Genomic DNA, 27,152 nt, shown 5'->3' on the forward strand with positions numbered 1-27,152 from the left:
TGTCCAAAGTCCAGAATGAACCATGACGGCTTTAGAGGCAAAGTTCCAGCTTTAACAGTCAAGTATCAAGGACACTGAACAAGTCATGAATTCGAAGATTCAGTGTTCTTATCTTTTAAATGGGGATAAAAATAGCTCCTTGAGAGGTTGGAGAGAGTATATGAGATGATGAACGATACAAATAATATTTATTACATATAATGTACAATGTATTCTATGTTGTAGTTACCATCGAGTCGATTCAACTCATTGTGACCTCATGTGTGCATGGCGACCCCATGTGTGCAGAGTAGAACTACTTCATAGGATTTTCAAGGCTGTGACCGTTCAGAAGCAGATCGCCAGGCCTGTCTTCTGAGGTGTCTCTTGGTGGGTTTGAACCACCACCTTTTCAGCTAGTAAACCAAAAAAAGCCAAACCCGTTGTTGTGCAGCCGATTTTGACTCATGCGACCCTATAGGACAGGGTAGAACTGCCACAGGGTATTCAAGCAGCAGCTGGTGGATTGAAACTGCCCACCTTTTGGTTAGCAGCGGAGCTCTTAACCACTTTGCGACCAGGACTTCTTTCGGCTAGTAGTCGATCTTAAGCGCTGTTTGTGCCACCCAGGAACCCTTTATATATACTGTATAACTATACAAATATAGTTATGTAAAGATTAATTACAAAATGCAACATTTATTTGGTGCACCAGGCATTGTACTGATTTTATTGTTATAAAAATATATGTAACACAAATTTGCCGGTTTTCACTTGTACGATTTAGTCATATCAATTACATTAATCATGTTCTACAACTTGAACTGATTTATTTACACATGATCACATTTAACTTTTAAACGTGGGTCCAGCGTCGTGGCTGGCGCTTAGTCATAATTTTCTCCTTCTTTCACGTCTTCACCATGCTCATTTCGGAGCTGAAGTTCAGGGAAGTTAAGAAACTTACCCCAGGTTTGCACATCATATGAGGTCCCTAAGCGTCAGAATTGCTTCGATGGCAACTTTTTCTTTTTTAATGGGTCGCAGAGCTGGGACCCGAGTTGTTCCTGCATCAGAATGCCAGTTCCCTCTGGCAGGCCTCCAGGGCACCATTCTCGTCCCGCTCGACCAAGCTTGGGCCTCGGGCCTTTCCGTAGTGAACAGCTCCGCCCCCGTCGAGCCCCACAGAAATCTACTACTACCCCCGCCGCTTCTTCTCGACCAATCACCGCGGGCATAGTAAGCCAGGGGGCGGGAGTACGGCGAGGCTCTCTAGATTGACGTAGTCCTCAGCCCCTGGCATGAAGATGCTTCGAGATAGACAGCTCGTTTGTCCAATAGATGTGAAGCCCAGGCAGCGAGCACCAATGCGGTCCGGAGGCGGGGCTCGGCTGTGGGTAGAGGGGGCCGGGGGGACTGTCGCGGCTATCTCTGCCACAGAGTAAGGAGCAGTGTTCGCCGCCGCCATGAGCTACACAGGTATGTCCCGGCGGGGTGGGGGCCTGGCCCCGGGTTGGGACGGCAGGGGAATGTGGCAGGGCCACGCCGGACTCCCTCGCGCCTCCTCGGCCAGGTCACTGCCCACTCTGCGACCACAAAATGGCGCCGCGGGCCTGTCCCCTCAGGTCGCGCCCCGCACGCCTCAGTGCCCTGGTTCTCTGTGCTGCCAGCCTCTTGTCCCAGGTCCTGGCCGCCTGAGGCCTCACGCGGCCCCTGCGGTCGTGTCCGGGCGACCCGGGCCTTGGTGCCTGAGGTTCCTCCCCCACCAGCCCTGGCCGCCTCGGCGCCTCAGGTTGCCGCTTCTCAGGCCAGGTCGCAGCTTCTCAGGCCTCGGCCGTTAAAGCTAGCCAGCTGGCCTGGCTGCCGTCGCCATTGCCGGGCTCTCCCACGCGTTGGGTCCCCGCAAAATGCCGCAGCCGCCCCCCACCCCCACCTCCATTGCGTGCCCCGGGGCTGGGAGAGGCGCCAGTCCCCGGAGGGACAAGTAAATATCTGAAGGGTTTGAGCTGGGACGGGGCCCTTGGGCCGGGCCTGAGCCTTGTTGGGGAGGAAGGGTAGGCGTCCATGCCAGTGTATTCAGTATCTGTGAAGTTTACTGTGTCTGTGATTAATACCCGTTGCTTTCGAGTACATGCCGACCTATGGCGACCTCGTGTGTCAGTAGAATTGCTCTATAGGGTTTTCAATGGCTCTGACCTTTCGGAAGGAGATCGCCAGGCCTTTCTTCCAAGGCGCCTCTGGGTGAATTTGAACCACCAACCTTTTTGGTTAGTAGCGGAGGGCTTAACCGTTTGGGCCACCCAGGGACTGCTAAAGTATACCCTAAGAACAAAACACAGTTGCGGTTGAATCTAGTCTGACTCTTGGTGACCCCGTGTGTACAGAGTAGAACTGTTCCATAGGGTTTTTAATGGCTAATTTTTCGGAAGCAGATCGCCAGGACTTTCTTTCTATGTGCCTCTGGCTGGACTTGAGCAGCCAACCTTTTGGTTAATAGTCGATTGCTTAACCATTTGCATCATGCAGAGGTCTATTGGTGTCACATAGGCACGGAGAATACCAACAAAAATTCATCAAGCAGGTGATAGGCAAGGGGCAAATCTCAGTAGGCAAAACGATTCATCTTGGGGAGAGGGTGAGTGAGGCTATCTGGCCAAGGGAGCTGTTGAGGGAGAAGCGCAGGGGCAGGAATGTGCTTGGCCTGTTTGATTCTCAGCCAAGGAGCCAATGGGATTGAAACAAAGGAGAGGGTGGGTGAGGAGATCCTCAAGGGGCCACGGATATGCTTCAGTGATTGTAAAACTTCTCTAGGTGAAGCCCGAAGGCTGCCTGAGTTTGCCTTGGCAGCGACAGATGCAGCTTCTCACCCAGGATCCGTAGATGGGGCCTCCCACTTGGTGGGGGTATCAAAGGCTTGAGTGTGTGTGGTTGCTGGGTAACCTGCATTCTCCTCTGAATGTTCAGAGCTGAGAAGGGGCCTGGGCCTCCAGAGCTCCACTGCAGGCTGCTTTATGCTGGCCTAGGCAGAAAGGCTGATGGTTTAAGTCTACCCAGAGGTGCCTCGGAAGAAAATCCTGGTGATCTGCTTCTGAAAAATCAGTCATTGAAAACCCTGTAGAAACAGTTCTACTCGGACACACATGGGGTCACTGTGAATAGCAGTTGACTCCATAGCAACTGATTGGGCAAAAAGGTGGTGGCAGTCCTTCCTTCTCTGGCTCGCAGATCAGGAGTTTGGCAAGATGCCCGGTTTTTCTAGCAACCATGCACTAGCCCAGTAGTTCTCAACCAGGGGTGCTACTGCCCCTGGGAACATTTGGGAATGTCTGGAGACATTTTTGGATATCATATCTAGGGGTAGGGACTCTACTGGCATCTAGAAGATAGGGGCCAGAATAAAAAAAAAAAAAAAAAACCAAACCAGTTGCTGTCAAGTTGACTCTGACTCGTGGTGACCCCTTGTGTGTCAGAATAGAACTGTACTCCATAATATTTTCAATGGTTGATGTTGCGGAAGTAAATCACCAGGCCTTTCTTCCAAGGTGCCTCTGGGTAGATTTGAACTGCCTACCTTTCAGTTAGTAGCTGAGCACTTAACTGTTTCCGCCACCCAGGGATAGCCAGGGATGCTACTAAATGACCTGCAGCGCACAGGATAGCCCCCATCGCAATTTCAGAAGAGTCGAGCCTCTCTTGTCACTTGTAATCCTCTTGGCCAAATTTTCCTGAGAATGGAAGCCAGTTCTGTGGTTCTTACGGGCAGGACTGCTGATGAAACCCAAGATGACTGGTTAGGTGCTGTGGAGTAGCCACTTATTATTATAGGAGAGGAAACTTAGCTACAGAGGCCCAGCAATTTGTGACCAAGGTCTTGTGGCCACTAATGACCAAGCATGAATTTCACCTCCGCATCTCATAGGCTGTAATTCTAGCTTTGGGTGGGCACTGAGGTAGCCATACTAAGGAAATGATGATTAGTCCTCGATTTTGGTAAATTAAAAACTATGGTAGCTTTATAATGTGTCTTTCACTTTTAAGAAGCAGACTACTAAAGTCAAAGGAATTTTAAGTCATGTTCCAGACAATATTTGCCTTTATGGATAACTTTTGGAGGCCCTGAGGCAAATGTTACCATTATTAAGCATAGAAGGTGATTAAAATTTATCTTTTTGTTAACTCCTCCTTTTCGAACTCAGTTACTTAGTTTATGCTTGGTGCACTAAGCGAGGGGCACAGTCGGTACATCCCACCTTCATTGCTAACTGCTTGGTAAGGATCAGCATGAATTCAGTTCCCAAAGTGTAGAAATGGATCCAGTCCTCACCTTCCCACTTCTCCATCCTCATTGTCCACTGCTCATGTGACACACTTTCTCTGACCCTAGTTACTTGGAGCTGAGTCAGAGCTCGTAAGTTAGACAGATACTGTCTTTCAGACCAGCTTCCCTTGCAGCTTTTGTTATTTCTTGGACCCTAGCAACCCAGAGCTACGTGAGAGCTCACACATTAGAAAGGCACCTTCTTTCAGGCTGTCAAACAGGCAGATGGCAGTCCCTGCTGATTCTCACTGCCCCTGTGGGTTTGTTAATTCCCTGGAACAACTCCAGAATTCATGGAGAGTACACCATATTATGGCTACAGATTTATGACAACCAGAAAGGATGCAAATGAAGAGACACATGGTGTGAGGTCTGGGAGAAGTCATAGCGCAGAGCTTCCGTGTCGCAAAGAGGGACACGCTACCCTTTCCTGTGCATGGTCACCAGCCAGGAAGTTTCTCTGAGACTCGAGGCTCAGGGCTCTTATGAGCCTTACCATGTGGCCATGATAGATTACCTCATGCATTGGTCCCCAGGTAGTCCTTCTTGGTCTGGTCAGCCCCCATTCATTATCCTTAGGTGTTGGTAGCTAGGAAGAACTAGGAACAAAGGCCAGATTGCTTCCTGTTAGGTGAGTCTACACCTCCCACTTGGGAAAGGAGGATCCATCTCCATCAATGAGGAGAAAATGGGAGCAATGGAAGAATCCAGAATCAAGCCTTCAAACAAAGATCTGAAATGATCTAAGTCTTTGTATAGAAAAACTTAAATACAAAAATGCACACTGATGGCAAACAGAAGATGACTTGATGTATTATTTACCAAGTACTGTATGATGATTCACCCCAAAATCCAAGGAGCGGCTGGTGGATTTGAACTGCTGACCTTTTGGTTAGCAGCTGTAGCTCTTAACCACTGCGCCACCAGGGCTCCACCTTAAAGTCCAGTCATTTAAAACATCAGTAAGCATTTATTGTCCCACATGTTTCTGTGGATGTGGAATGTGGGAGTGGTTTAGCTGGCTTCTGACTTGGGGTCTCTCATGAAGTTGCACTGAGGATGTCAGTCAGGATGGATTTATCTGAGGACTTGACTGGGGCTGGAGGGCACACCACAGGTGGCTCACTCAGTGGCTGGCAAGTCATAGCTAACTGTGTGCTTCTTATCGCATGAAGTGCTCATCATCCATAGGGCTGCTAGAGTGTGCTCACAACATGGTGGCTGGCTTCCCCCAGCCTGAGTGGTCCAAGAGAGCAAGGTGGAAGCCTCAGAAGCCACACTCAGTCATTCCCTCTGTATCTTACTGCTTACATGGCCAGCCCTGTTAGTCTGGGAGGGACTATGTAATGTTAGAGGCAAGTATTGTTGGAGGCCATCTCGGAGGCTGGTTCCTACCCTACTCTCGGCTCAGATATTAGAGGTTGACGCCAACCTAATCCCAGTTGTCCTTCAAAGAATTCCCTTTATTTAAAAAATGGAATAAAATGGAGCAGCTTTTTGTATCTTTGAGCTAAAAAGATGTCAGGCTGGCCAAAGGAAGGGCCTATGCTGTGTAGTTGTCATAAGCCCATGGTCTCACCTTTTGCTGTACAGGGCCAGAAACTAGCTTGTTTTATTATGGCACCCAGAGCTGAAGAAGAGAATGAATGATTCATGAGCTAGACACCAATTTATTAGTAATAGGAGCTGTAACTGGCTGCCCTGGAGATGATATCATGGAGCAGAATGTTAACATGGGAAGCACACGGTTAGGCAGAGCTGGCCACTGGCTCTGAAGGTTTGATGGGTGGTCTTTCCTTTTTTCTAGGGAAGAATCAGGGCCTGGGTGGTGTAAACTGTGAATATGCTCAGCTGCTAACTGAAAGGTTGGAGGTTCAAGTTCACCCAGAGGCACTTGAGGGGAAAGTCCTGGCCATCTTCTTCAGAAAAACCAGCCATTGGAAACTTCTGTGGAGCACAGTTCTACTCTGACATACATGGGGGCACCATGAGCCTGGCAGCTGATTAACTGGACTTCCTGATAGACCCAAACCTTTTGCTTACCGCATCCCAGGATGTACTCCTGCTAGGCTGTGGTAGGCTCCTAGTTGCAGCTACAGTACTTACAAACCAGGTTACTTAAATCCTGGGGTCATTTTGCTGGTGGCCCTGTTGTTAAAACAAATAGGTTTCCCAAAGCCAGTTGAGGAAACAGTGGGGAAGGCAGGTGTTAGGTGCCTCTTAAATTTTGAGGCTGCCTTGCACAGGTGAGCTCTCAGAAGAGTGCTTTTAGCATTTCTTGTGGACAGTTGTTAATCTCCAATGCTTAGAATTTGGCTCTCAGGAAGGTCCAGGACCCTGCAGGGAATCCATTTTCATGTGCCTTCTTTAATTAGGAAGGATGAGAAAGAGATGGATTTGTTTGTGTTCTTTACATTTTCCTCCTTCCCCTGTGCCCAGCTTCAATTCCTGTCTCTTTGGAGGAAATATAAAGTGTGGGTTCCTAGCCCCTTATTTGTAGCCCTTGGAGCTGGATATGTTCCAGAACACTCCGCAACACCCCCCCCCCACCCCCCCAGCAGTACCCTGTAATTAGATATGTTATTTCTGCACCAAGTGGGATAAATAAAAGGTTGTAAATGTCCTTACAGGTCAGTCCTGCCAGAAAATGAGTTTTGGTACCACATTTATGGGAAGCACTTTGTTTCACACCTTTTTGGACTTTGGAGTTCCAGACTGAGGGATTGTGGGCCTATCCCATTCACGGGGCTGAGGTGACATAATGCGTATAAAGTTTCTGCACGCTTCCAGGGACTGGGACATCCTCAGTCAGGGTTGGTTGCCATTGTCAGTGTCATGTTGCCTGGTCTTAAAAGGTGAATGCTTATGGCACTTGATGTGTGTGGGCAATTAAAAACAACAACAAAAAGCAATTGTAAATGGCGTTATTGGAGCCTCTGGCTTTAGTTTTCAGATGGTCGTAAGTTGGTTCTGATGAGGGTATGCAAATATTACCTCTCACAGTATCCATCATAATTTCAGTGCTTGAGAGTAAGTCATTTAAAAAAATGTATTTTTAAATGAAGTTTTAAAGCAAGTGTCAGTGGCTAACTGAAGGAAATTTTTTTAAGCGCTTGAGTTAATCACTACTGCTTGCTTTAACAGCAGCAGTTTCTGATAGAGGTTTGAGTTTTCCTTGGTACCAAATCCTTTTAAATTGAGAAATAGTTTGGAAGTTGAGAAAATAGGAAATAATATTATTATTACATACAGTATTTATTTTTCCTTATAAACATTCTATTCTCAAATAATTAATTTTAAAAGGTAATATGTATCTTTTTTTTTTAATCAGAAAACTCCAAAAAAATCAGTTTCCGTTTTAGATTTGGGAACCGGTAAGGGGTATTATTTCCCTTAATGACATAGTTTCAAAAATAACCTCCATCCTTGTTTGAAATAGAATTGGTTCACCGCTCAGTGATTTGATAGAAAAATTTGCCTCAGTTAATGGAATGATAATTTGGGTACTCATTTATCAAAATAGATTGCTAGCTTACAGTGTTTAAAAAATTTATAGCCTCTGGTGTAGTAAGAAGGTCCCTGGGTGATGCAAGTGGTTTGTGATCAACTGCTAACCTAGAGGTTGGTGATTCAAACCCACCCAGTGATGCTACTAGAAGAAAGGACTGGCGAACTCTTTCCATAAAGATTACAGACAAGATAACTCTGTAGCACCGTTCTACTCTGTAACTCATGGGGTCACCATGGAGTCGGAATCGACTTGATGGCAATGGGTTTGGTTTGGTTGGATTAGCAAGTTAAGCCTAACCTGCCTTTCTGTTGGTTAATATATTTTGGAAGGGTAATTAATAGTTGGTGGTTTGAACCCACCCAGTGGAGCCATGTTTAAGAAAGGTCTGGTGATCTCTTTCTGTAAAGATTACAGCCAAGCAAACCTTGTGGAGCACAGCTGTACTCTGAAGCACGTGGGGTCGCCATGAGTCAGAATCAGCTGGCTGGCGACAGTTTTGGTTAATTTCAGTGTTATAAGAGTCCAGTTTTCAACGGCTTTCCACAGAGGGGAGGGTCTGCCAGCCAGTCTACATTGGGGACGGGTGGTCTGTGGTAATGTCCATGTGGCTGTTTGGGGAATTAACCACTCTGCATGTCTTTAGGCTTTGTCCAGGGATCTGAAACCACTTTGCAGTCGACGTATTCAGACACCAGCGCTCAGCCCACCTGCGATTACGGTAAGCAGGGCTCCTGGGCTCTGGCGGGAACCAGAGGGGGAGTGTGCCTTGTCTTGAAGTGTTGGGCTGTCAGCACAGCCAGTGCTTCCCCGCGGGGCAGTTGCAGGAAGATGCCTGGGTTGCTGGACATGATTGATTCCTTTGACCCTTTATTATTTTGTAGAAGTATGTGTGGTTTTTGACAAAATGTCTGGCTTCAGAAAATCCCCTTAAGGGGCTGGGAGGAAGAGCTGCCCATCAAGTCCAAAGTGCTGGTCTGAGCCTAAAGCAAGTTGTTACCTGAGCCCCGGGGTAGTGCATCTGACCTCTGTGCTCTAGAGGCTGCACCTGTGAAAGTTAGAGATGCTTAGAGACCAGACAGGCCGGCTCAAAAACCAGGTTTGAGTGAACATTTCCGATTTATTTCTCAAGCATGACTAGACACTAATTATATAATTCAGAAGTGACCACCCACAGGGCCCACAGACTCTGTCCTGCTGGTGTGCTGTATCAGCCTTGAGCTGTGACAAAGCTGGTTGTTTGGGGGCCTGTGGACCCCTGGTATCTGTTCAGAAGGAGTCCTTTCTGGGACTACTAAGAATTATGTTTTGGTTACTGAGATGAGGAATTTGTTTTTCTACAAAGTCTAGGGAAGGACTGAGCCTGCCCAGCTGAACTGCCCTCAGGAGTCACTGAATGAGTAGCTATAGTAAGCAAACCCCCTGGAGCAGTAGCAGGTAGTCCCAGGGGAGCGGGGACTTCAGATGTGGAATTCAGGCATGCAGGTATTTACTACTGATCCTGAGCCCAGAGTAAGGAGGGGTTGGATAGTTCATAAATGAGAAGAAACTTGGCCTACCCTGTCCTGTCCCCCACCTCCCCCTTTTCAATCAAACATAGTCCCAAATTGCTTGTCTTTTTCAAATTATTTTCCCTCTGGTTTACGTAGTCTGGATATAAGCCTTTCATCGGATGTGTGATTTGCAAATATTTCTTCCCAGAGTATGGCTTGTCTTTTTATTTTATTATTGGTGTTTTTCTAAGGACAGACGTTCTTAATTTTGGTAAAGGCCAACTTACGAATCATTTCTGTAACAGAGCATGGTGTTGGTGTTGTATATGAGAAATCTGTGCCTCACCCAAAGTCACAAAGATTTTCTTCTAAGTTGTTTTTTAGGTGTTTTATATTTCTGATCCATTTTGAGTTAATTTTTGTGTAAGGTGAGCAGTGTAGGTCAAGGTTCAGTTTTGTTTTTGCATATGGATGTTCAGTTGTTCCAGCACCATTTGTTGAAAAACTGTCTTTCTTGAGTTGCCTTTGCAACTTGGTTGACAATCAATTGACCTATATACATACGGGCCTGTTTCTGGAGTAAGTCTGGAAATTAGATCATGTGAGTCACCTAGTTTGTTCTTTTTCAAAATTGTTTTGGATATTCTGGTTCCTTTGCTCTTCCATATAAAATTTTAGAACCACTTTGTCAATTTGTGTAAAAACTCCTGTTGAGAATTTGATTAGCATCACAATGAGTTTGTAGATTAGCTTGGGGAAACTGGCTTTTTAACAGTATTGAGTCTTCGAATCCATGAACACAGTATGTCTCTCCACTTACTGAGTACTTCATTCCTTTCATCAGTGTTGTGTAATTTTCAACGCAGATACTGCACATATGTTGTTGAATTTACACCGAAGTATTTCATGTTTTTAGTGCTATTGTAAATGGTACTTTTAAAAATTTCAGTTTCCCGTTGCTGATGTGTAGATATTTAATTTTTATATATTGATTGCACTAAGTAAGGGGCAAAGTGGGTAAATCCCATCTTCAGTGCTAAGTGTGTGGTAAGGGTCAGCATGAATCCAATCTCCAAATAGTGGAGATGGACCCATTCCTTTCTTCCTGCTTTTCCATCCTCGTCACCAGCCACTAAGTGACACACTCTATCTGACCCTAGCTGCCTAGAGCTAGGTCAGAGCTCACAAGTTAGACACAGTCCTTCAGACTGCCGAACAGGCAACACCAGCCCCTGCTGGCTCTCACTGCCCCTTTGGGTTCGATAATTCGCTGCAATGACATACAGAATCTCACGGAGACTATACAATACTTCTGGCTACAGATTTATTACAAGCAAAAAAGCATACAAATGAAGACACGCATAGGATGAGGTCTGGGAGAGTTTCCAACGCGGAGCTTCCATGTCCGAAGGGTTGCGGGTACCCTCCCAAGAGCAGATGTTCTTGCCAATCAGGAAGCCTATATGTTATGGACTGAACTGTGTCCCCCAAAAGTATGTGTTGTAAATCCTAACCTCTATGCCGGTGGTTATAATCCCATTTGGGAATGGGTTGTATTTGTTATGTTAATGAGACAGGATTAGTGTGGGGTGTATCTTGAGTCAATCTGTTGAGATATAAAAGAGATTAAAAGCAAGTTAGAAGCTGGGCCGGGGGTGGTGAAGAGAGATGCCAAGCCACGTGAAGATCGCCCAGGAGCAGAAGCTCAGAAGAGACAAGGACCTTCCTCCAGAGCCGACAGACAGAGAAAGCTTTCCCCTAGTGCCAGGGCTTTGAGTTCAGACATCTAGCATTCTAAACTGAGAAAATAAATTTGTTTGTTAAAGCTATCAATTTGTGGTATTTCTGTCATAACAGCACTAGATAACTAAGATGCCATCTGAGCCTTAGGGTTACATGTTCTTATCATGCCTTCTGAGGCTTATTCAACATGAGGCCCCTAGGTAGTCCCTCTTGGTCTGGTCAGCCCCCCACCCCCCCGCCCCCACCTCATTAGTCTCAGGCGTGGCCCAGCTCTCAGGAACCAAGATCAAAGGCCAAATTGCTTTTTGCACCTCACAGTTGGCTTTTGTAGTCTTTGTAGTTCTTGTAGTTTTTTTTGAGATTTTCTACGTAGACAATCATATTGTCAAAGAATAGGGACAGTTGTATGTGAACAATATAACAACATTTAAATAATATTTTGAACAACAGGGGAAAGAGTCAACCAAGATCCTACCATTTTAATGTTTGTCAACATGCCTATCTCAGGTAGTTGAATTTATATATAACTAGAATTGTTTATCTTGCTTTATTTTGCTTAGTATTAGAATTATTTTCTTGTGCTACGTAAGGCTTAATAAATTCTTTTTTGAATGCATCATGATCTCACTGAGCAGGTACGATATAATCTGATTAATCATTTTTAAAATTGGACATTTAGGTTGCTTTCTATTTTTGCTCTGTAAATGTTGCTTACAGTGACATCTCCTTTTCTTTCTTGCTTTCTCCCTTTCCTTACCTCCCTTGCTCCCATCCTGTCTTCCACCCTTCCCGTGTTTCTCCTTCCTTTCTAATCATGTCCTTAAAATTCCTACATGGTCTCCTCCTCTGGAGATAGGCATGAGTTTAGATGCTCCTGAGTCCCCAGATACCACAGTCTGGAGAAGGGTTTCCTCATCCTGAAGGAACCCCCTGGGGAGCCCATCGGGGAGTCTGGGTTGCACTGGATAAAGCCAGGAGTACACAGTGCTGGCTCCCAGACTCAGGTGCTGACAGCTGGCGGTAGCCCTGTTATGTGAGGCCATCTGTCTGTCCTTGAGACATAAAGTCCTCGTTTGCAGACTTAATGTCCACTCCTGCTCCCTCCCTTGCCCACCCCCCACCCCCCCATTTTGGCAGACCGTCTGCAGCTGGGGCCCGGGTGATCAGATTCTGTCCTCTCGGGCCTGTCTCCTCTTGAATGGCTAGGCTAGTGTCCTGTCTACCACCCCCCGTGTAGACAGCCACATGGCCAGGCTCTTGTCAGCTCCCGGAGCTGACTGCATTGTTCCTTTGTGTTCCTCTTGTCCGTTGGGTGCTCTTTCTACCTTCAGTCCTGTGGGATTTCTAGCTCCTGGCTGTCCATGGTACTCTTGGTATTCGTGTCCCCTTCAACAGGCAGTGCTCCAAGCCAAGCAGGCCTAGGTCTGTCACCTCTGCTTAGTGTGTGCATAGGAGGGTGTGGCTGAAGACATGAAGGACCAGGAGGCCTCTGCTTTGGCTTCCCACCCTGAGAGGAGTTTTGCTTTGTGAGCTCTTGTACCTGTGGTTTGCTGGATATAGTGGTCATCAGGAGCTCCTGGGCAGTTCTCCTCTGACGCCCTCCTGTCCTGGTGTGGGCTAGACTGTGGGGGCCCTGTGTGCCTCTCTCTGCGTCTGCGTTCTTGCTCTCCTTTGGTCTGGAACCTGCTGTTGATCACACTGACTGCTTCACTGAGCTTGTGCTCCCTGCCCTGTGTCATCCAAGCATGCCCTGTGTCCCCAGGCAGAGACTCTGCAGACATGAAGCCAACTCTGCTCCCAGATGAGACATGGGGAATCCGACGCTGTCCTCAGGAACTCCTCTGGGAAGGAGCTGCACTGGTTGGCTTGGTAGTCCCAGTAGGCTTTGCATTGTCATTTCTCTGTGGCTTTACATTCCTGAAGGAGTGCATTTTTAGTGTGTGCTGCAGAAAACCCAGAGCATATTTAGTTTGTAATCCAGACTGCTCTTGCGACAACACTTCTCAATCTGGGAGATGCTTCTGGTCCTTCCTCTGCTCGTTTGCTTCAGCATAGCGCACGCCTGCAACCCAGGGACTTCTTGGCTCTTTCTGCCAAGGTGGGCATTTAGGGGCCTCAGGGACTTCTTTCCCTTCTCCCCGTGGCTCGCATGGATGATTTGGATTTCAGAATTGACGTGGGATCTATACTAAGCTGCTTGTACTGTGTAGAAGCATCCTCTTCCTCCCATGAGTGCTTAGTTGGGGGAGGGAGTATCTTCTAATTCTAGTTCTTTAAGGGAGGAGTGTAGGAGCCAAATCCATTATCTGCGAGCATTGGCAATGGGAGGCCTCTTGAATGGCAGAAGAGAGTCAGCTACACAAGGCTGTGTGCTGTGGACTAGGTGCTGCCGGGGGTAGCCAGTGGCCTGGGTCAGACGTGATGTCTCAAGCTCAGGGTTTCTCAGTTGGGGTGGTTCCATCTCTTGAGGCCAGCCAGGGACTGGTAATGAGCATCCTAGTCTGAGCCTCAATTAGACTCAATTGTAAACATAACCGCCCTTTTGGTTTTTGCAGGATATGGAACTTGGAACTCTGGGGCAAACAGAGGCAAGTGTCATTCCCATGCTCTCTCCTCTTCCTTTTCTCTGCTACTGCCTAGCTTGGCCAAGGTGAGGGGGGTGTCCCTAGGTGTCCCTGGGACTGGCTGCCCCCCTTGCAGCAAGTCCTCATTGGAATGGCTAGGGCCCACCCAGGCATGGGTGGCCAGGGTGCCCGACTTGTCTCTGTGACAGAAGATGTCTCTGTCTCTGTCTTTTTGTCTGTCTGTCTCCCTGTTGCAGGCTACGAGAACTATGGCTATGGCTACGGCTATGGCCAGGAGAACACCAGCAACTATGGGTACGGTATGGCCACTTCAAACTCATGGGAAATACCTAGCTCTGATGCAAATGCAAACCCTAGTGCCACAAGTAGCGCCAGTGCCGATTCCGTTTTATCCAAAATTAACCAGCGCTTAGACATGGTGTCGCACATGGAGACAGACATGATGCAAGGAGGCATGTACGGCTCGGGAGGAGAAAGGTGAGTGGGGCTCCTGACTGGGCCCAAGGCCCCACAGGGGGCATGTCCCCCTCCCTCCCACTGTGCTTTCCTCTCTGAGCATGCTTCCTCCTCCTCCTAGCTCGCTGCTGCCGCCCCCTCCCCTCCACTGGATCCTGCTGCACTCCCCTCCTCTGACCTGTTTCTTCCTGGTGGGCAATGTCCCCCTGCAGCAGGGGGTGGGTACCCTTCTTTGCTGGGGCAGGAAGGAGCCCGGGCTGGACTGACTTGGTCCTGAGGATTCCCCCTTGCAAACTTAGATGGGTCTCATTGTGCCCTTGGGCCAGCGCTCCTCACAGGCCAGTGGTTAAGTGACCCCTGCCTCTAGAGGCAGCATCAGGAGTGCCCTCAAGACCTTGCATCCTCTGTGGTGTCTGTGTGGGACCGAGGCCTCAGGGTGGGCAACAGTGAGCTGGGCCGCTTGCTCACTTGACGGGCTAGGACTGGCGTGGGTGCTTCCTGAGTGTGCTGAGGCACCTTGAGGGGCATAGGCCTGCTGAGTCCTTGAGAGGGTCCCTGGGAGGGGCACTGTGGTCCCTGTGTGCAGATGAGGATACTAACGTGCAGGGAGGTCACCACCAAGTGTAGAGGGTCTGGGACTTGTGCTCAGTCCACCTCGCTCCACAGCAGCTCGCTGTGGGTTCCTGTTACAAACTCAGCTGTCGTTGCCCCATGACTGCTTTTTTCTCCCAGCAAGGGTCTCTGGGGAGGAGGGCACATGTATTTTCCCCATAGGACTGCGTGGAGTGGCCTGGTGGGCTCCAGCTGTGAGGTGGGTAGAGCAGAGTGAGAAGAGGCCTGCCCGGCATTGATGGGGCCAAGTGAGACCTCCAGGGCCACTGGTCGGGGGGAGAGAGAGCTGGCTTGCATGGGCTGTGTAGCACCCACTCTGCAGCCCTGGGCATGGGGGGCTAAGGCTGCCAAAGGCAGGGAGGACTGGTCCAGTGTGTCAGTGGCAGCGTGGGCTCTGCCTGGCTGAGGTTCTGTGGTGTGTGGGGCTGGCGCGCCAGGGCCTGGGGGATGGGAGCGGGGCTGGGGCCCTGCTGAAGCTTTCCCCGTGGCTGCCCTGCTCTGCCCTACCCTGCCTTGCCCCACTCACCCCGCCTCCCAGCTGCCTAGTCGAAACAGAGTTCAGGGAGGGGCCCCTAGGGGATGAGTCATCCCTGCCTTCTCTTTGGTGCTTGTGATGGGTGAGCGGCAGCTCGTTGGTGTCCTCTCCAGAGTGCTGGCCAGAAGATTTTGCCTGCCCTTCCCACTGCCATGTGGGTTTAATGCCCTGCTCTGGGCTTCAGGGTGTATATGATCTAGCCCCTTTCTACTTGCTGGCAGGCCTGCAGTCTTCCCTGGGACGTGCTCCCCATTTTGTCTTGCTCTCCTTGTGGGTGGTAAGGGGCTGTGGAGTTTTGGGGCTGGCCGGGGATTGCTGCTTCACCAGCCCCGAGGGCCGAGACCTGCGCGGTGTTTCTCATGGGCACCCTGGGCCTCAGTGGACACGTCTTTGTGGTGCTGATGGCCCACGTGCCCCAAGATGTTCAGGGGCTCACCTTGTCCCCCGAGGGCCAGCAGCCACCCTCAGCATTGTGGCTACAAGCACACGCACATGTGTCCAAAGTGGCAGCCGGAGCCCCTGTTCTGGTCGGTAGTCGTTCCTCCGGGCCCCCAAACTGGTGCATGGCCACATTCAGGCATGGGGCAGCGGGGCTCTTCTGCTTCTAGAACTCTGTCCTGACAGGTCGGAGCCCTTTAACTGGCATTTCTGAATGTTGAACTGCGGTGGGGTGGGGGCTGGAGCCAGGTTTTGTCTGGACAGGAGGGCTTGGGGAGGGCAGGAGCATTAGGCTGGATCGAGGGACCCCTCTGATGCGGGCTAATGACTCCGCAGGTACGATTCCTACGAGGCCTGCAATTCAAGGGCCATGCTGAGTGATCGTGACCTATACCGGTCAGGCTACGACTACACTGAGCTTGACCCCGAGATGGAGATGGCCTATGAGGGCCAGTACGACGCCTACCGCGACCAGTTCCGCATGCGTGGCGGGGATGCCTTCGGCCCTCGGGCACAGGGCTGGGCCCGGGACACCCGCGGAGGCCGCCCCGTGGCCTCAGGCTACGGGCGCATGTGGGAAGAGCCTATGGGGGCCCGGGGCCAGTGCATGCCAGGAGCCCCCCGGCTGCCCTCCCTCTTCTCGCAGAACATCCTTCCCGAGTACGGCGTGTTCCAGGGTGCGCGCGGTGGGGGTGCCTTCCCAGGCAGCTCCCGCTTTGGCTTTGGCTTTGGCAATGGCATGAAGCAGATGCGGCGCACCTGGAAGACCTGGACCCCAGCCGACTTCCGAGTGAGTGGGGCTGCCCTCATCCCGCCCAGCCCCGGCGCCCTGACTAGGGTGCAGGGAACAGCCAGAGCCTTCCTACTGACCGGTGCCCTCTTCCCAACGCAGACCAAGAAGAAGAAGAGGAAGCAGCTGGGCAGCCCCGATGAGCCCGACAGCAAGGCCTCCAGGACGGATGGCTCTGACAACAGTGACTCCGACAATGGTGAGCATGTAGGCGAGTTGCTTCAGCACTCCCTCTCCTGCAGGTTCTGGTCTGGGTTCATCTGCTCTTCCCTTCCAGATGAGGGCACTGAGGGTGAGGCCACTGAGGCTGCCGATGGCTCCGAGGCCGTGGAGAAGAGCTCCAGAGTGGTAAGTGCCTTGGCCCTGGGCTTTTCCATCTGCGATTGTGAGTGGGCTGCCCTGGGTCCCCGAGCAGGGTGGCCAGGGTGAGGAGGCGGTGCTAGAAGGTACGCAGGTGTGGGCAGCCACCAGCCAGAACCATGTGTCCTTATCAGGGAATGGGGTCAGCTGTCATTGCGAGGGTGCTGGGAGGCTGGGCGCCTCTGGCCCATTGCCGAGCCCAGCACAGTACGCATCATTTAGAGTCACTGGTAATGAATGCACACGTTTTACGATTGTCTTCTGAAATTGTGTACTAGGAAGGAGAGGATGAGGAGGGAAAAGAGGATGGGAAGGAGGATGGCAAAGAGGATTCAGGTGAGTCTGGTGAGCAGTCTGGTGCTCTTCTAGGGGCTCATGGGGGAGGGTCCAGCTGGGGCAGGTGCTATGGTAGAATGTGGCCACTGGGGTTCTTCCTATGGGGCCAGTATATGCTGGCAGGGACCGTAACTTCGCCTCCCTTTTGTACTTGCCTTTCTTTCTTCCTCCCCATACCGCCTACCCTTCCCAGGCAGAGGCTGTGGACAGCAGTGGCCCCCATCTAGCACACAGGTTTTTGCTTCGGGTGGTGGTAGGGGCAGCTAGCAAAAGCACGGGGACCCCCCCAGACATACCCGCAATCCCTCAGTATCCCACAGCTGCAAGTCCTCAGTGGCTGGGGTTTGAGCTGGAACCCAAGTGCAGTTTGCCCAGCTCTGGTTTGCAGATCCTCTCCCTTACTGCCTCCCCAGCCCCTGTGGGAGCCATGTCCCTCCCACCTGAGTGATGAGTATCACCAGGTGCCTAACAGTCGGTCTGGCTGCCGCCCACGGGTGCTGTGGTGCCTGCAGGGGTTCGGCAGGGCACTGTGAGCGCCAGGGCCTTGGCTACGGGGGCTGCACCTGGGCCCCAGTTGCAGCCTCCCTGCATCCTACCACGGTTGCCCTTAACTTCGGCCACTGTCCCCACCAAGACAGCCTCTCTTGCTCCTAGCCTGCCTGTGGCCCGGTCTATAGAGTGTGGGTGTCCTGGAGAGTGGTGGGCTCAACGTGTGTCTCCCTTGTCAGGGCCTCAGCCAACCCCTGCCTGGATCAGGCCGACAGCCACTTCATCGTCAGAGGCTTGAGCAGACGGTGGGGTTCCAGCCACAGGGCCTGCTCTGCCTGCCGAGCCCAGGTAGTGATGGCTCCCTTCATTCCCACAGGGGCCCTGACTGCCCAGGATGAGAGTGGCCAGGCCAAGCGCAAGCTGCAGGCAGGCAAGAAGAGCCAGGACAAGCAGAAGAAGCGACAGCGCGACCGCATGGTGGAAAGGTAACCAGCTCCCCCACCTCTGCCCACTGGTGGGCCGAGCCAGGAGAGCAACTGTAGCTCTCTGCTGCTGCGCCACGCCCTGGCCTCCCTCAGGAGCCGCACCTGCTCGGCCGTGCATGGCCCCTGCTTCCCTCCAGGCCCAGCTCCCAAAGTCTGGCTCGTCCCCTGCCCCTCTGCGGCCGCCTGGCGACCGCTGGAGTCTTTGGCCCGAGACCCGACACTGCTCGGCACCGTTGCCCAGAAGCTCCGGCGCTAGGTCACTCGGCGCACGAGTCCCAAGGTGCACTGGGGGCCCGATGCCCCTGAGGGAGGGGGCCAGCTCATCAGAGACTCGAGGTCCAAGGCGTCTGTGCCACCCCAGCTAGCTGCCAGGAGGCCGCCGCTGCACCCAGGAGAAACAGCAGCCCCTGTGGGCTGTGGCAGCCGCGGGCCGGCCCTCTGCCCCTCCCGCCGGCCCCACCAGGCCGGGCTGTCTGCAGCTGAGTCCTTCACGCCCCTTGGTTGGGTCTGTCTGCCCTCAGGGCTCCCGCACTGGCGCTTGCCTCCTCCTCCTCCGCCTCAGACTCTTGCTCTTGCTGGACCTTCCTCAGCCTCGCCGGCGCCTGGCCCCTGGGCTCTCCAGACAAAGCTGACCCCGTGTGGCCCAGATAAGGACGTCCGGCAGAGGTAGGGACCCGCCCCGAGGCCTCGGTGGCGGCTGGCCTCCTCCGCCCCTTGTCACGGCGGCCTGCTCCAGCCCAGGCCCCAGACCCCAGGCTTCTGCTGTGGACACCAGGCCCAGACAGAGCACCTCGCCCAGGTGACTCCAGGCTGCCCTCTAGCAGGCCGGGCGGGCGCCCTCCTCCAGCTCAGACTGGTCTCTTCTCAGAAGAGGAAGATGAGGCGGCCGGAGCCCAGGCCTGCTTCCCTCCTGTCCCTCCCGACACCACCCCTGAGCATTCTGAACAGAGGACGGGCTGGGCCTCTGAGTCCCCCAGGCCCCCGAAGGAAGCTGCAGCACCTTTTCGGGCCCTGCCTCAGGACTGCGCACTCCACTCTGCACCTCAGGGCCACCTGGCTTGAGCTGCCTTCCGGTCCTCAGCTGGGGCGAGTGCACGTGTTCCTGCCCTGCCTGGGCAGCGAGGCCCTCCGCAGCCGTCCATCGACTCACTGCCTGTTGCAGCAGCTGCTGCCTCGGGCCCAGCATTCTGCCTGTGGGAAGGAAGAGCTCCTCCCCTGGCCCCGCGTTGCAGTAACTGCAGCCTGCAGATGTTCCATCCCTTTCTACTCCCGAGCCCCGGTCCCAGCCTGCCCCCTGCAGGGGCCATACCTCAAGAGGCCTGTGAGCTGGGCCTGTGTCAGGGCCCGCAGCTGGGTTGGGTGAGGCGGCAGCACCACTCCTTGGAGCCCTTGCAGCCTCAGTCCCCCATCTCCTTTCTGTGGCAGGATCCAGTTTGTGTGCTCTCTCTGCAAATACCGGACCTTCTATGAGGATGAGATGGCCAGCCACCTGGACAGCAAGTTTCACAAGGAGCACTTCAAGTTTGTCGGCACCAAGCTCCCGAAGCAGACAGCTGACTTCCTGCAGGTGAATCCTGGAGCAGCATGGCTGCTCTTAGCTTCCTTGGGCCCCGGGGCATAGAGCAGACCCCACAAACCTCCGGTGTCTCTGGCAGGAGTATGTCACCAACAAGACCAAGAAGACAGAGGAGCTCCGGAAAACTGTGGAGGACCTTGATGGTCTGATCCAGCAGATCTACAGAGATCAGGATCTGACCCAAGGTGAGAAGGTTGCACCCTCACTTGGCACGTAAGGCCTATTCTAGTTCACGGGACAGGGCTTGGCCAACCCTATATTCCCCAGGGACAGGGTGGTTAGTGAGAACCACCTCAGGCCATTCGGAAGCAGCAGGGCCAGGGCTGAGGAGCTGATCTGGGTTTACCCCAAACTCCTGGGCCAGAGGACAATCCCTCTTTCTCCTCCTACAGAAATTGCCATGGAACATTTTGTGAGGAAGGTGGAGGCAGCTCACTGTGCAGCCTGCGACCTCTTCATTCCCATGCAATTTGGGGTAATCCAGAAGCACCTCAAGACCATGGATCACAACCGGAACCGCAGAGTGAGTGAGAGTTCACGGGTAGCCTCGGGAGGTACTCAGGTTATGACCTCTGCTTGCCCATGAGGAGCTGTAGTCAGGCGGGGAGGGGGTGGCAGTACACAGAGGGGCTTTCCCAGCGCAGTGCAATCAGTGCTCTGCTTCAGAGAGGGGGTGGGAAATGGGGACTCTGGCCAGGTGGAGATGTCATCAGAGCTGGACCTTAAGGACCATTGTTGTTGTTAGCTGCCATTGAGTCTGCCCCAACTCATGGCAACCTCATGCACAGCTGAACGAAACACTGCCCGGTCCTGTACCATCCCCATGATCAAACAGTTGGGGATTGGACTGGTGTGATCCATAGGGTTTTCATTGGTTGATTTTCAGAAGTAGATAGCCAGGCCTTTCTTCCTAGTCCATCTTAGTCTGAAAGCTCTGCTGAAACATGTTCAGCCTCATAGCAACACACAAGCCTCCACTGGCAGGTGGGTGGTGGCTGCACATGAGGTGCATTGGCTGGAAATTGAACCTGGTTTAAGGACCATTAGGGCGTGGGATATGGGAACCTCAGTGTGCATAGAAGTCAGTGGCCAGATTAGATTCATACAGCAGACAGGGAAAAGTAATAAAGTGCAGATGTTTGTGGAGGAGGGGGTTGGACTTCAGAGGGTGTGAGCAAGTGAGCAGGAGTCTGGGATGACTTTCTCATGTAATAAACTGTAAATGTATATTGTTTTATAAGTGTGTTATAAACATAAAAATATAATATATGTTACAGGCCAAACAATACAATGATACATATACCGTTTTATATATTTGCTTTTTAAATTGGTTAGGAAAAGAAAAATACGCATTTGTATTTTTAAAAAGTTTATTTTACATACAGAATTTTGTTTTCATTATTTTTTTTTTTATTGTTGTGCTTTAAGTGAAAGTTTACAATTCAAGTTAGTTTGTCATACAAAAATTTATACATACATTGTTACGTGACCCTAATTGATCTCCCTATACTGTGACAGCACACCACTCCTTTCCACCCCAGATTTTCCTTGTGCATTTAACCAGCTCCTGACCGCTCTGCCTTCTCATCTCGCCTCCGAACAGGAGCTGCCCATTTAGTCTCATGTATCTACCTGAGCTAAGAAAGAAGCACACTCTTCATGAGTATCATTTTGTGTCCCATAGTCCAGTCTAATCTTTGTCTGAAGAGTTGGCCTCGGGCATGTTTTAGTTTTGGACTAACAGAGAGTCTGGGGGCCATGTCTTCTGGGGTCCCTCCATTCTCAATCAAACCATTAAGTCTGGTCTTTTTACTAGAATTTGAGTTCTGCACCCCACTTTCCTCCTGCTCCATCAGGGACTCTGTTATGTACATACAGACTTTTAATTATTGAAAGCAAAGCTTATTTTTAATTTGCTATAAGCATAAAGAAAGCAAAAAACACATAGAAACTGAATACCTATGACCAAAAAAACCAAACTCGTTGTCAAGTCAATTCTGACTCATAGCAGCTCTATAGGACAGAGTAGAACTGTCCCATACGGTTTCCAAGGAGCGGCTTGGTGGATTCGAACTGCTGACCTTTCGGTTAGCAGCCAAGTTCTTAACCACTGCGCCACCAGGGCTCCATATATATATATATATATTGCTGTTTGTAATTACACAGTTATCTGTGGGGGTGGGGGTGGGGGTGTGTATGGGTGTGTAGATTCCTATTACTGTCTGGAGTCACTTGGTTGCAGCCTGAAGAACTTCTCTTACTACTTTTTGTAAGGCCAGTCTGCTAGCAATGAATTCTGTGTTTTCATTTATCTGGAACTGCATTTATTTCACCTTCATTTTTTAAATACAGCTTTGCTGGATATAGGATTTTTGGTTGAGTTTTTTTTTTTCTTTTCCTCTCTAAATGTCATCCCACTGCTTTTTGCCTGTATTGTTTTTGGTGAGAAGTCAGCTGTTAACCTTGTTGGGGTTCCCTTCTAAATTTTCTTCATTCGTTTTTCACTGTCCTTCAGACTGCATAATCTCTATGCAATTTGCTTATTCTCCTAGTTCAGATCTGCTGACGACTCTCTAGTGACTTTTTCATTTCAGTTACTGTACTTTTCAGCTCCAGGATGACTTTTTAAAAAAAAAAAAAAAAAAAAACTTCTATCTCTTTATTGGTATTCTATCTGAAGCAACATTGTCACAATATATTCTTTTATTTAAGCATGATTTCCTTTAATTTCTTGAACATATTTAGAATGACTAGTTTGAAGTCTTTTTGTTGTTGTTGTGCTCTCAAGGCAGTTTCCACTGATTTTTGTTTTTCCTCCTGTGTGTGGGTCAGTTTCCCGTTTCTTTGCATGTCTTGTAATTTTCATTGAAAACTGGGCATTTTAGAAAATATAATCTGGCATCTTTGGGCACTGGCATCCTTTTGTCCAGGCTTGTCTATCTGTTTAGTGACTGCCTGCATTATTTAGTGTTTTAGGGTAAAAAAAACCTCAAAGTTTAGTAAAGCAAAAAGAAACGTTTTATTTGGCATATATTCAAAGACGCAAAAGTGGGAAACAGACAAGCACGCTGTCAGAGCCTTGTCTGCTAGAGTCCAAGGAATGCTACAGAATCATCAGTATATATTAACATCACAAATGAGCAAAACTATTGAAAGCTTCACCTTTTCACAAATTGGCTAGAAACTGCTCAATCTCTGTAATTTTACATTTTGAATTGTCTTTCTTAACCATCATTGGTATAGTCAGGAGGGTCTTCATTGGTCCAGCAAATCTTACTATTCATCAAATGCTAATAGAAAAAGATAAGAGCGAAAGGTCTGTGGCTCTTTTGTGCTGTTTTATGAGTTGTTTATGTGAAAGTTTCCCTAAAAGATGTTTTCCAGGATTGTCCTAGCTATTGTCTTTACACTTCAGGGCCCAGCTGATGTGTCCTTGTGAGTCCAGCTCCAGCTGGGTCACATTTTAGGATAGGGAATAATGGCTCCAGTATTATCTCCTAAATCATTAGTGAAGTATTTTCTGTCTCACACACACACACACCCAGTGTGCTTGAAGCCTCTGATGTTGCTCCTTGGAGGTTGAAGCCTTGAGCATGTGCACAGTCACCCTGGGATGACAGCAGTTTTGTAAGGGCGTTCTTTATCCTGTTCCCAGACCTCACCCAGCTGTTAAGGCCTAATTGCTGGATGATCGCTCTACTGTTTTCAACAATGCCCTGGGACAGAAATTGGGACTGTTGCAATTAAATTTTAACTCCTTTACAGGAATAGTTTTTCAAGTCAATATTTGAGATTTGTTTTGATCCTAGGAAGGCTCTTCTTGGCTGGTTCTGCTAGGGAAACTAACTGACCCATGGCTAGCTCATTTCTGTAAGGGATCTGTCTTTTTAACTGCGTTCCACCACACACATACCACCACCACCCCCATTGCTTTGAGAGTGCCCTTAGTCTTGAACTTCCCCATACACTGTTGCAAAGGAAGTCAGTTCTTTTGGAAGAGAGTCCGAGCTCTGTATTTTGTCCTGGTTGAAATCTCTGAGCCAGTGGTCTGGAGCTGTGAGCACGGACATTAGTGCCCTTCTCTTGGAGTGACACTGCTGCTTTGGAGCTGGGTGCTTCATGGAGGGGTGGCTGCAGCCCCTGGTTGTCTCAGTTGCCTCTCCTGTGTGGTACCTTCGCTTTATGAACAAGTTGGGGCTCAGGTGATCTGGGCCCCAGGATTCTCAGTGTGTCACACTGAGGTAGATCCTTTGTTTCATGAAATGGGTAGGGTGGGAGAAGGGGGTTCCCACCTCTCAGCCATGCTCATCAAGACCTTAGTCTCTGTAAATAGGTAGTTGGGGCAAGATGAAAAATGCTGATGCCCTTCCTCCTCCTTGGAAGATTCCATAGCCCTCCACCTGCCATCTGAGGGAAGAGGGAGCCCTGTGTTCTGGCTGTACTCATCTGGAGTGGAGTTTCTGTCACACTGAGCTGGAAGCAGGTTGTAATTTCAGACACTCCAGCAGTTCTCATTGAACTGTTGTAGGCTTTATTAAATGTTTTTTCATTTGCTATGTCCTGCCAGGATGCTTTCCAGAGACTTTAAATGGTTGTGAAGATATACACAACAAAACATATATAAATTCAGCAATTTCCGCACGTATGATTCAGTGACTTTGATTACATTTTTCAAGTTGTGCAAGCATTCTTGGTATCTTTTTCCAGATGATTTTACTGCTATTCACATAAACTCAGGAGTTAATTGTTCAGCTACTCACCGAAAGGTTGATGGCTCAAACCCATCCAGAGGTACTTTGGAAGGCAGGCCTGGCGATCTGGTTCTGAAAGATCACAGCCTTGAAAACGCTCTGGAGCAGTTCTTCTCTGCACGCATGGGATCATCATGAGTCACAATCAAAATAGCACCTGACACCAACAAACCTAAACTCACTGACCCCAAGCAAAAACTCTTTCCCCCTCCCCTCCCACCCCTGGTAACCACTAATAATTTTTGGATTCTGTATATTTGCTTATTTCATATAAGTGAGATGATACAGTATTTGCCCTTTTGTGCTTGACTAATTTCGCTCAGCATTATGTTTTCAAGGTTTATCCATTTTGTGGCATTCATCAGGACTTCATTTCTCTTTATGGCAGAGTAATATTCCACCGTTTGTGTATACTACATTTTGTTATTTATTCATCTGTTGATGGACAGTTTGGTTGTTTCCACCTTTTGGCTATTGTGAAAAGTGCTGCAGTGAACATGGGTGTATAGGTTTCTGTGTTGTGGTGTTCCACCCATGCTAGGAGGAGGAGGATACTGTGTTGGCCAATGAGGAAAAGTTGCTAGGTAAGGATAAGGAGTTGGTTTGTATCCTGATTGTGAATCTTTAGCTTGTTTCCTAATGGGTCTGCATGAGATCTCTTCATTTTTTCCCCAAGTAATAGAGAAAATGTATAAAGAAAAAAAGGAAAAGTGGGAGAAGAGGGTAGAAACAGCAGGTAGCGATGACTTTCCAAACTGTCATGTCCGTAAGGAGCTCAGGGCTCAGGGTGGTTGGTGGAGGTGGACTCCCCACCCCCCCCACAAAGTGTTTCTTTTTTTTTTTTTTTTCCTGGAATGGCTTCTTAAACACATGACCTTTATAATGATGACAGGGAGATTTGCCCATGCTCCCACCTCTGAGAAAGTCACCTGGCGCTTAGTATAAATCCTTCCAGACAGAGAGGGTCATGCTCTGACAGTTCCACAACACACCCCTTACTTTGCCAGTTGCAAGATATGTCCTGTTTTAATGGCCTCACAGTGGTGCTTTTAATGTATCGTTTACTTAACCACATCTCCGCTGAAGGACATGGAGGGGGTTTCAGTTTTTCACCACTGCACAAAGCGTTCGTGCATGCTCCAGTTCCTCAGTTTAGGAGCAGTTCCTGGGAGGAATTGCTGAGACAAATGCTTGCTTTTGATAAATTCTGTCAAAATGCTTTCCAGAAGATTTGTAAGTGGTTGACCCTCCCAGTAGTGTCAGCCTTGCCATTACTGGGTGTCGTCCTTCACCTATGGAATCCTGTGGGTTAAAAAGAAATATATTATTTTAGTATACTGTTTGATGCTTGTATTTCCGCTTTTCTATCCTACCTATTGAACGTAAAGGGTCCCTGGGTGGCACCAACAGTTAAGTGCTTCACTACAAATCAAAAGGTTGGTGGTTCATACCTACCCAGATGCACCTCAGAAGAAAGACCTGGCAATCGGCTTACAGAAGGTCATGACCTTGAAAACCCTATGGAGCAGTTCTACTCTGACACACATGGGGTCGGAATAGACTTGAGAACTGATTTGGGTTTTTTTGTATTGAACACAAAGAGCTCCGCATGTATTTGACAGTTAACTCCTTGTCACAGGTTATACATTTGGCTTTTAGTAGCTTCTTAATTTGTTAATCATTTATAGTGTTTATGCAGAATCAAATGCCTGCAGTACAAGCTATAAATATGGGTGTGTGTGTATCTCTAATCAATCGCATAGTCAACCACGGTGTAGAAAGATGGTGCATTTAAACAAAGACCAGGTTCCATGCTTGTAGGAGCTGCTGTGCACTTGGACCCAAGGCCTCGCCCATCTCAGGGCCGTTCTGCGCAGGCTGTATTCACTGTTGCTTCTTGGTTCCTTGCAATATTCGGGGTGGGAGCCCAGGGTAGAGGTGGGAGGTTACGGAGCTGAGGACCCTGCGGGGGGGCTTGGGGGTGAGTCTGCGGGCCTGGGCCAACAGCAGACCCTGCAGCCCACCTGCTCTGTTCACAGCTCATGATGGAGCAGTCCAAGAAGTCCTCGCTCATGGTGGCTCGTAGCATCCTCAACAACAAGCTCATCAGCAGGAAGCTGGAGCGCTACCTGAAGGTGAAGCCCTGGGGTCCTGCCTGGGGGGTCGGGCCGGCTGCAGCCCCTTCCCCGCCCTCCCTTCCCCACGCCAGGCCCTCCGGCCCTCCTCGACCCCTTCCCCGAACCCGGTTCCTCCACCCTCACGGCCACCGCCTTCCCACAGGGCGAGAACCCCTTCACCGACAGCCCCGAGGAAGACAAGGAGCCGGAGGAGGGCGAGGCCAGCGTCCCAGATGAAGGGGCGCCGGGAGAGGCCGCGGCCGCCGAGGGGCCGCCCCAGCCGCCAGTGCCACCGGAGCCCGAGGCCGCCGCGCCGCCGCCGCCGCCCCCTGAGGAGGAAGAGGAGGCCGTGCCGCTGCTGGGCGGGGCGCTGCAGCGCCAGATCCGCGGTATCCCGGGCCTAGATGTGGAGGACGATGAGGAGGGCGGCGGGGGCGCCCCGTGACCGCGCCGGCGAGACGCATACTGAGCCCAATAAAGTGCTTCCCTGTATGCCCGCCTCCGTACTCTGTGTGTACGCTGCCACTGGCGAGGGGAGGGAGGCGGACTCGGGGTGCCCAGAGCGCGCGGAAAGAGGAGGG

The 27,152-nt window shown here is 50.3% G+C and overlaps 1 protein-coding gene across 2 annotated transcripts; it reads left to right on the forward strand.

The window, feature by feature from the left end:
* The first annotated feature begins 1,367 nt into the window (after positions 1-1,367).
* Positions 1,368-27,054, forward strand: AKAP8L (A-kinase anchoring protein 8 like). Of its 2 annotated transcripts, none has more exons than XM_023738772.1 (14): positions 1,368-1,458; positions 8,452-8,526; positions 13,597-13,629; positions 13,863-14,103; positions 16,004-16,457; positions 16,560-16,656; positions 16,735-16,805; positions 17,096-17,153; positions 18,019-18,127; positions 19,553-19,694; positions 19,783-19,888; positions 20,096-20,226; positions 26,494-26,589; positions 26,735-27,054. In XM_023738772.1, exons 1-14 carry the CDS (start codon positions 1,446-1,448, stop codon positions 27,014-27,016), a joined length of 1,908 nt encoding a protein of 635 aa, XP_023594540.1. In that variant the 5' UTR covers positions 1,368-1,445; the 3' UTR covers positions 27,017-27,054. The 2 variants fall into 2 exon arrangements, with proteins under 2 accessions (XP_023594540.1, XP_023594541.1); XM_023738773.1 differs by having other exon boundaries at positions 13,863-13,920.
* The last annotated feature ends 98 nt before the right edge of the window (positions 27,055-27,152 follow it).

Source organism: Trichechus manatus, unplaced genomic scaffold (assembly GCF_000243295.1).
Source record: "Trichechus manatus latirostris isolate Lorelei unplaced genomic scaffold, TriManLat1.0 scaffold00122, whole genome shotgun sequence".
Classification (NCBI taxonomy): domain Eukaryota; kingdom Metazoa; phylum Chordata; class Mammalia; order Sirenia; family Trichechidae; genus Trichechus; species Trichechus manatus.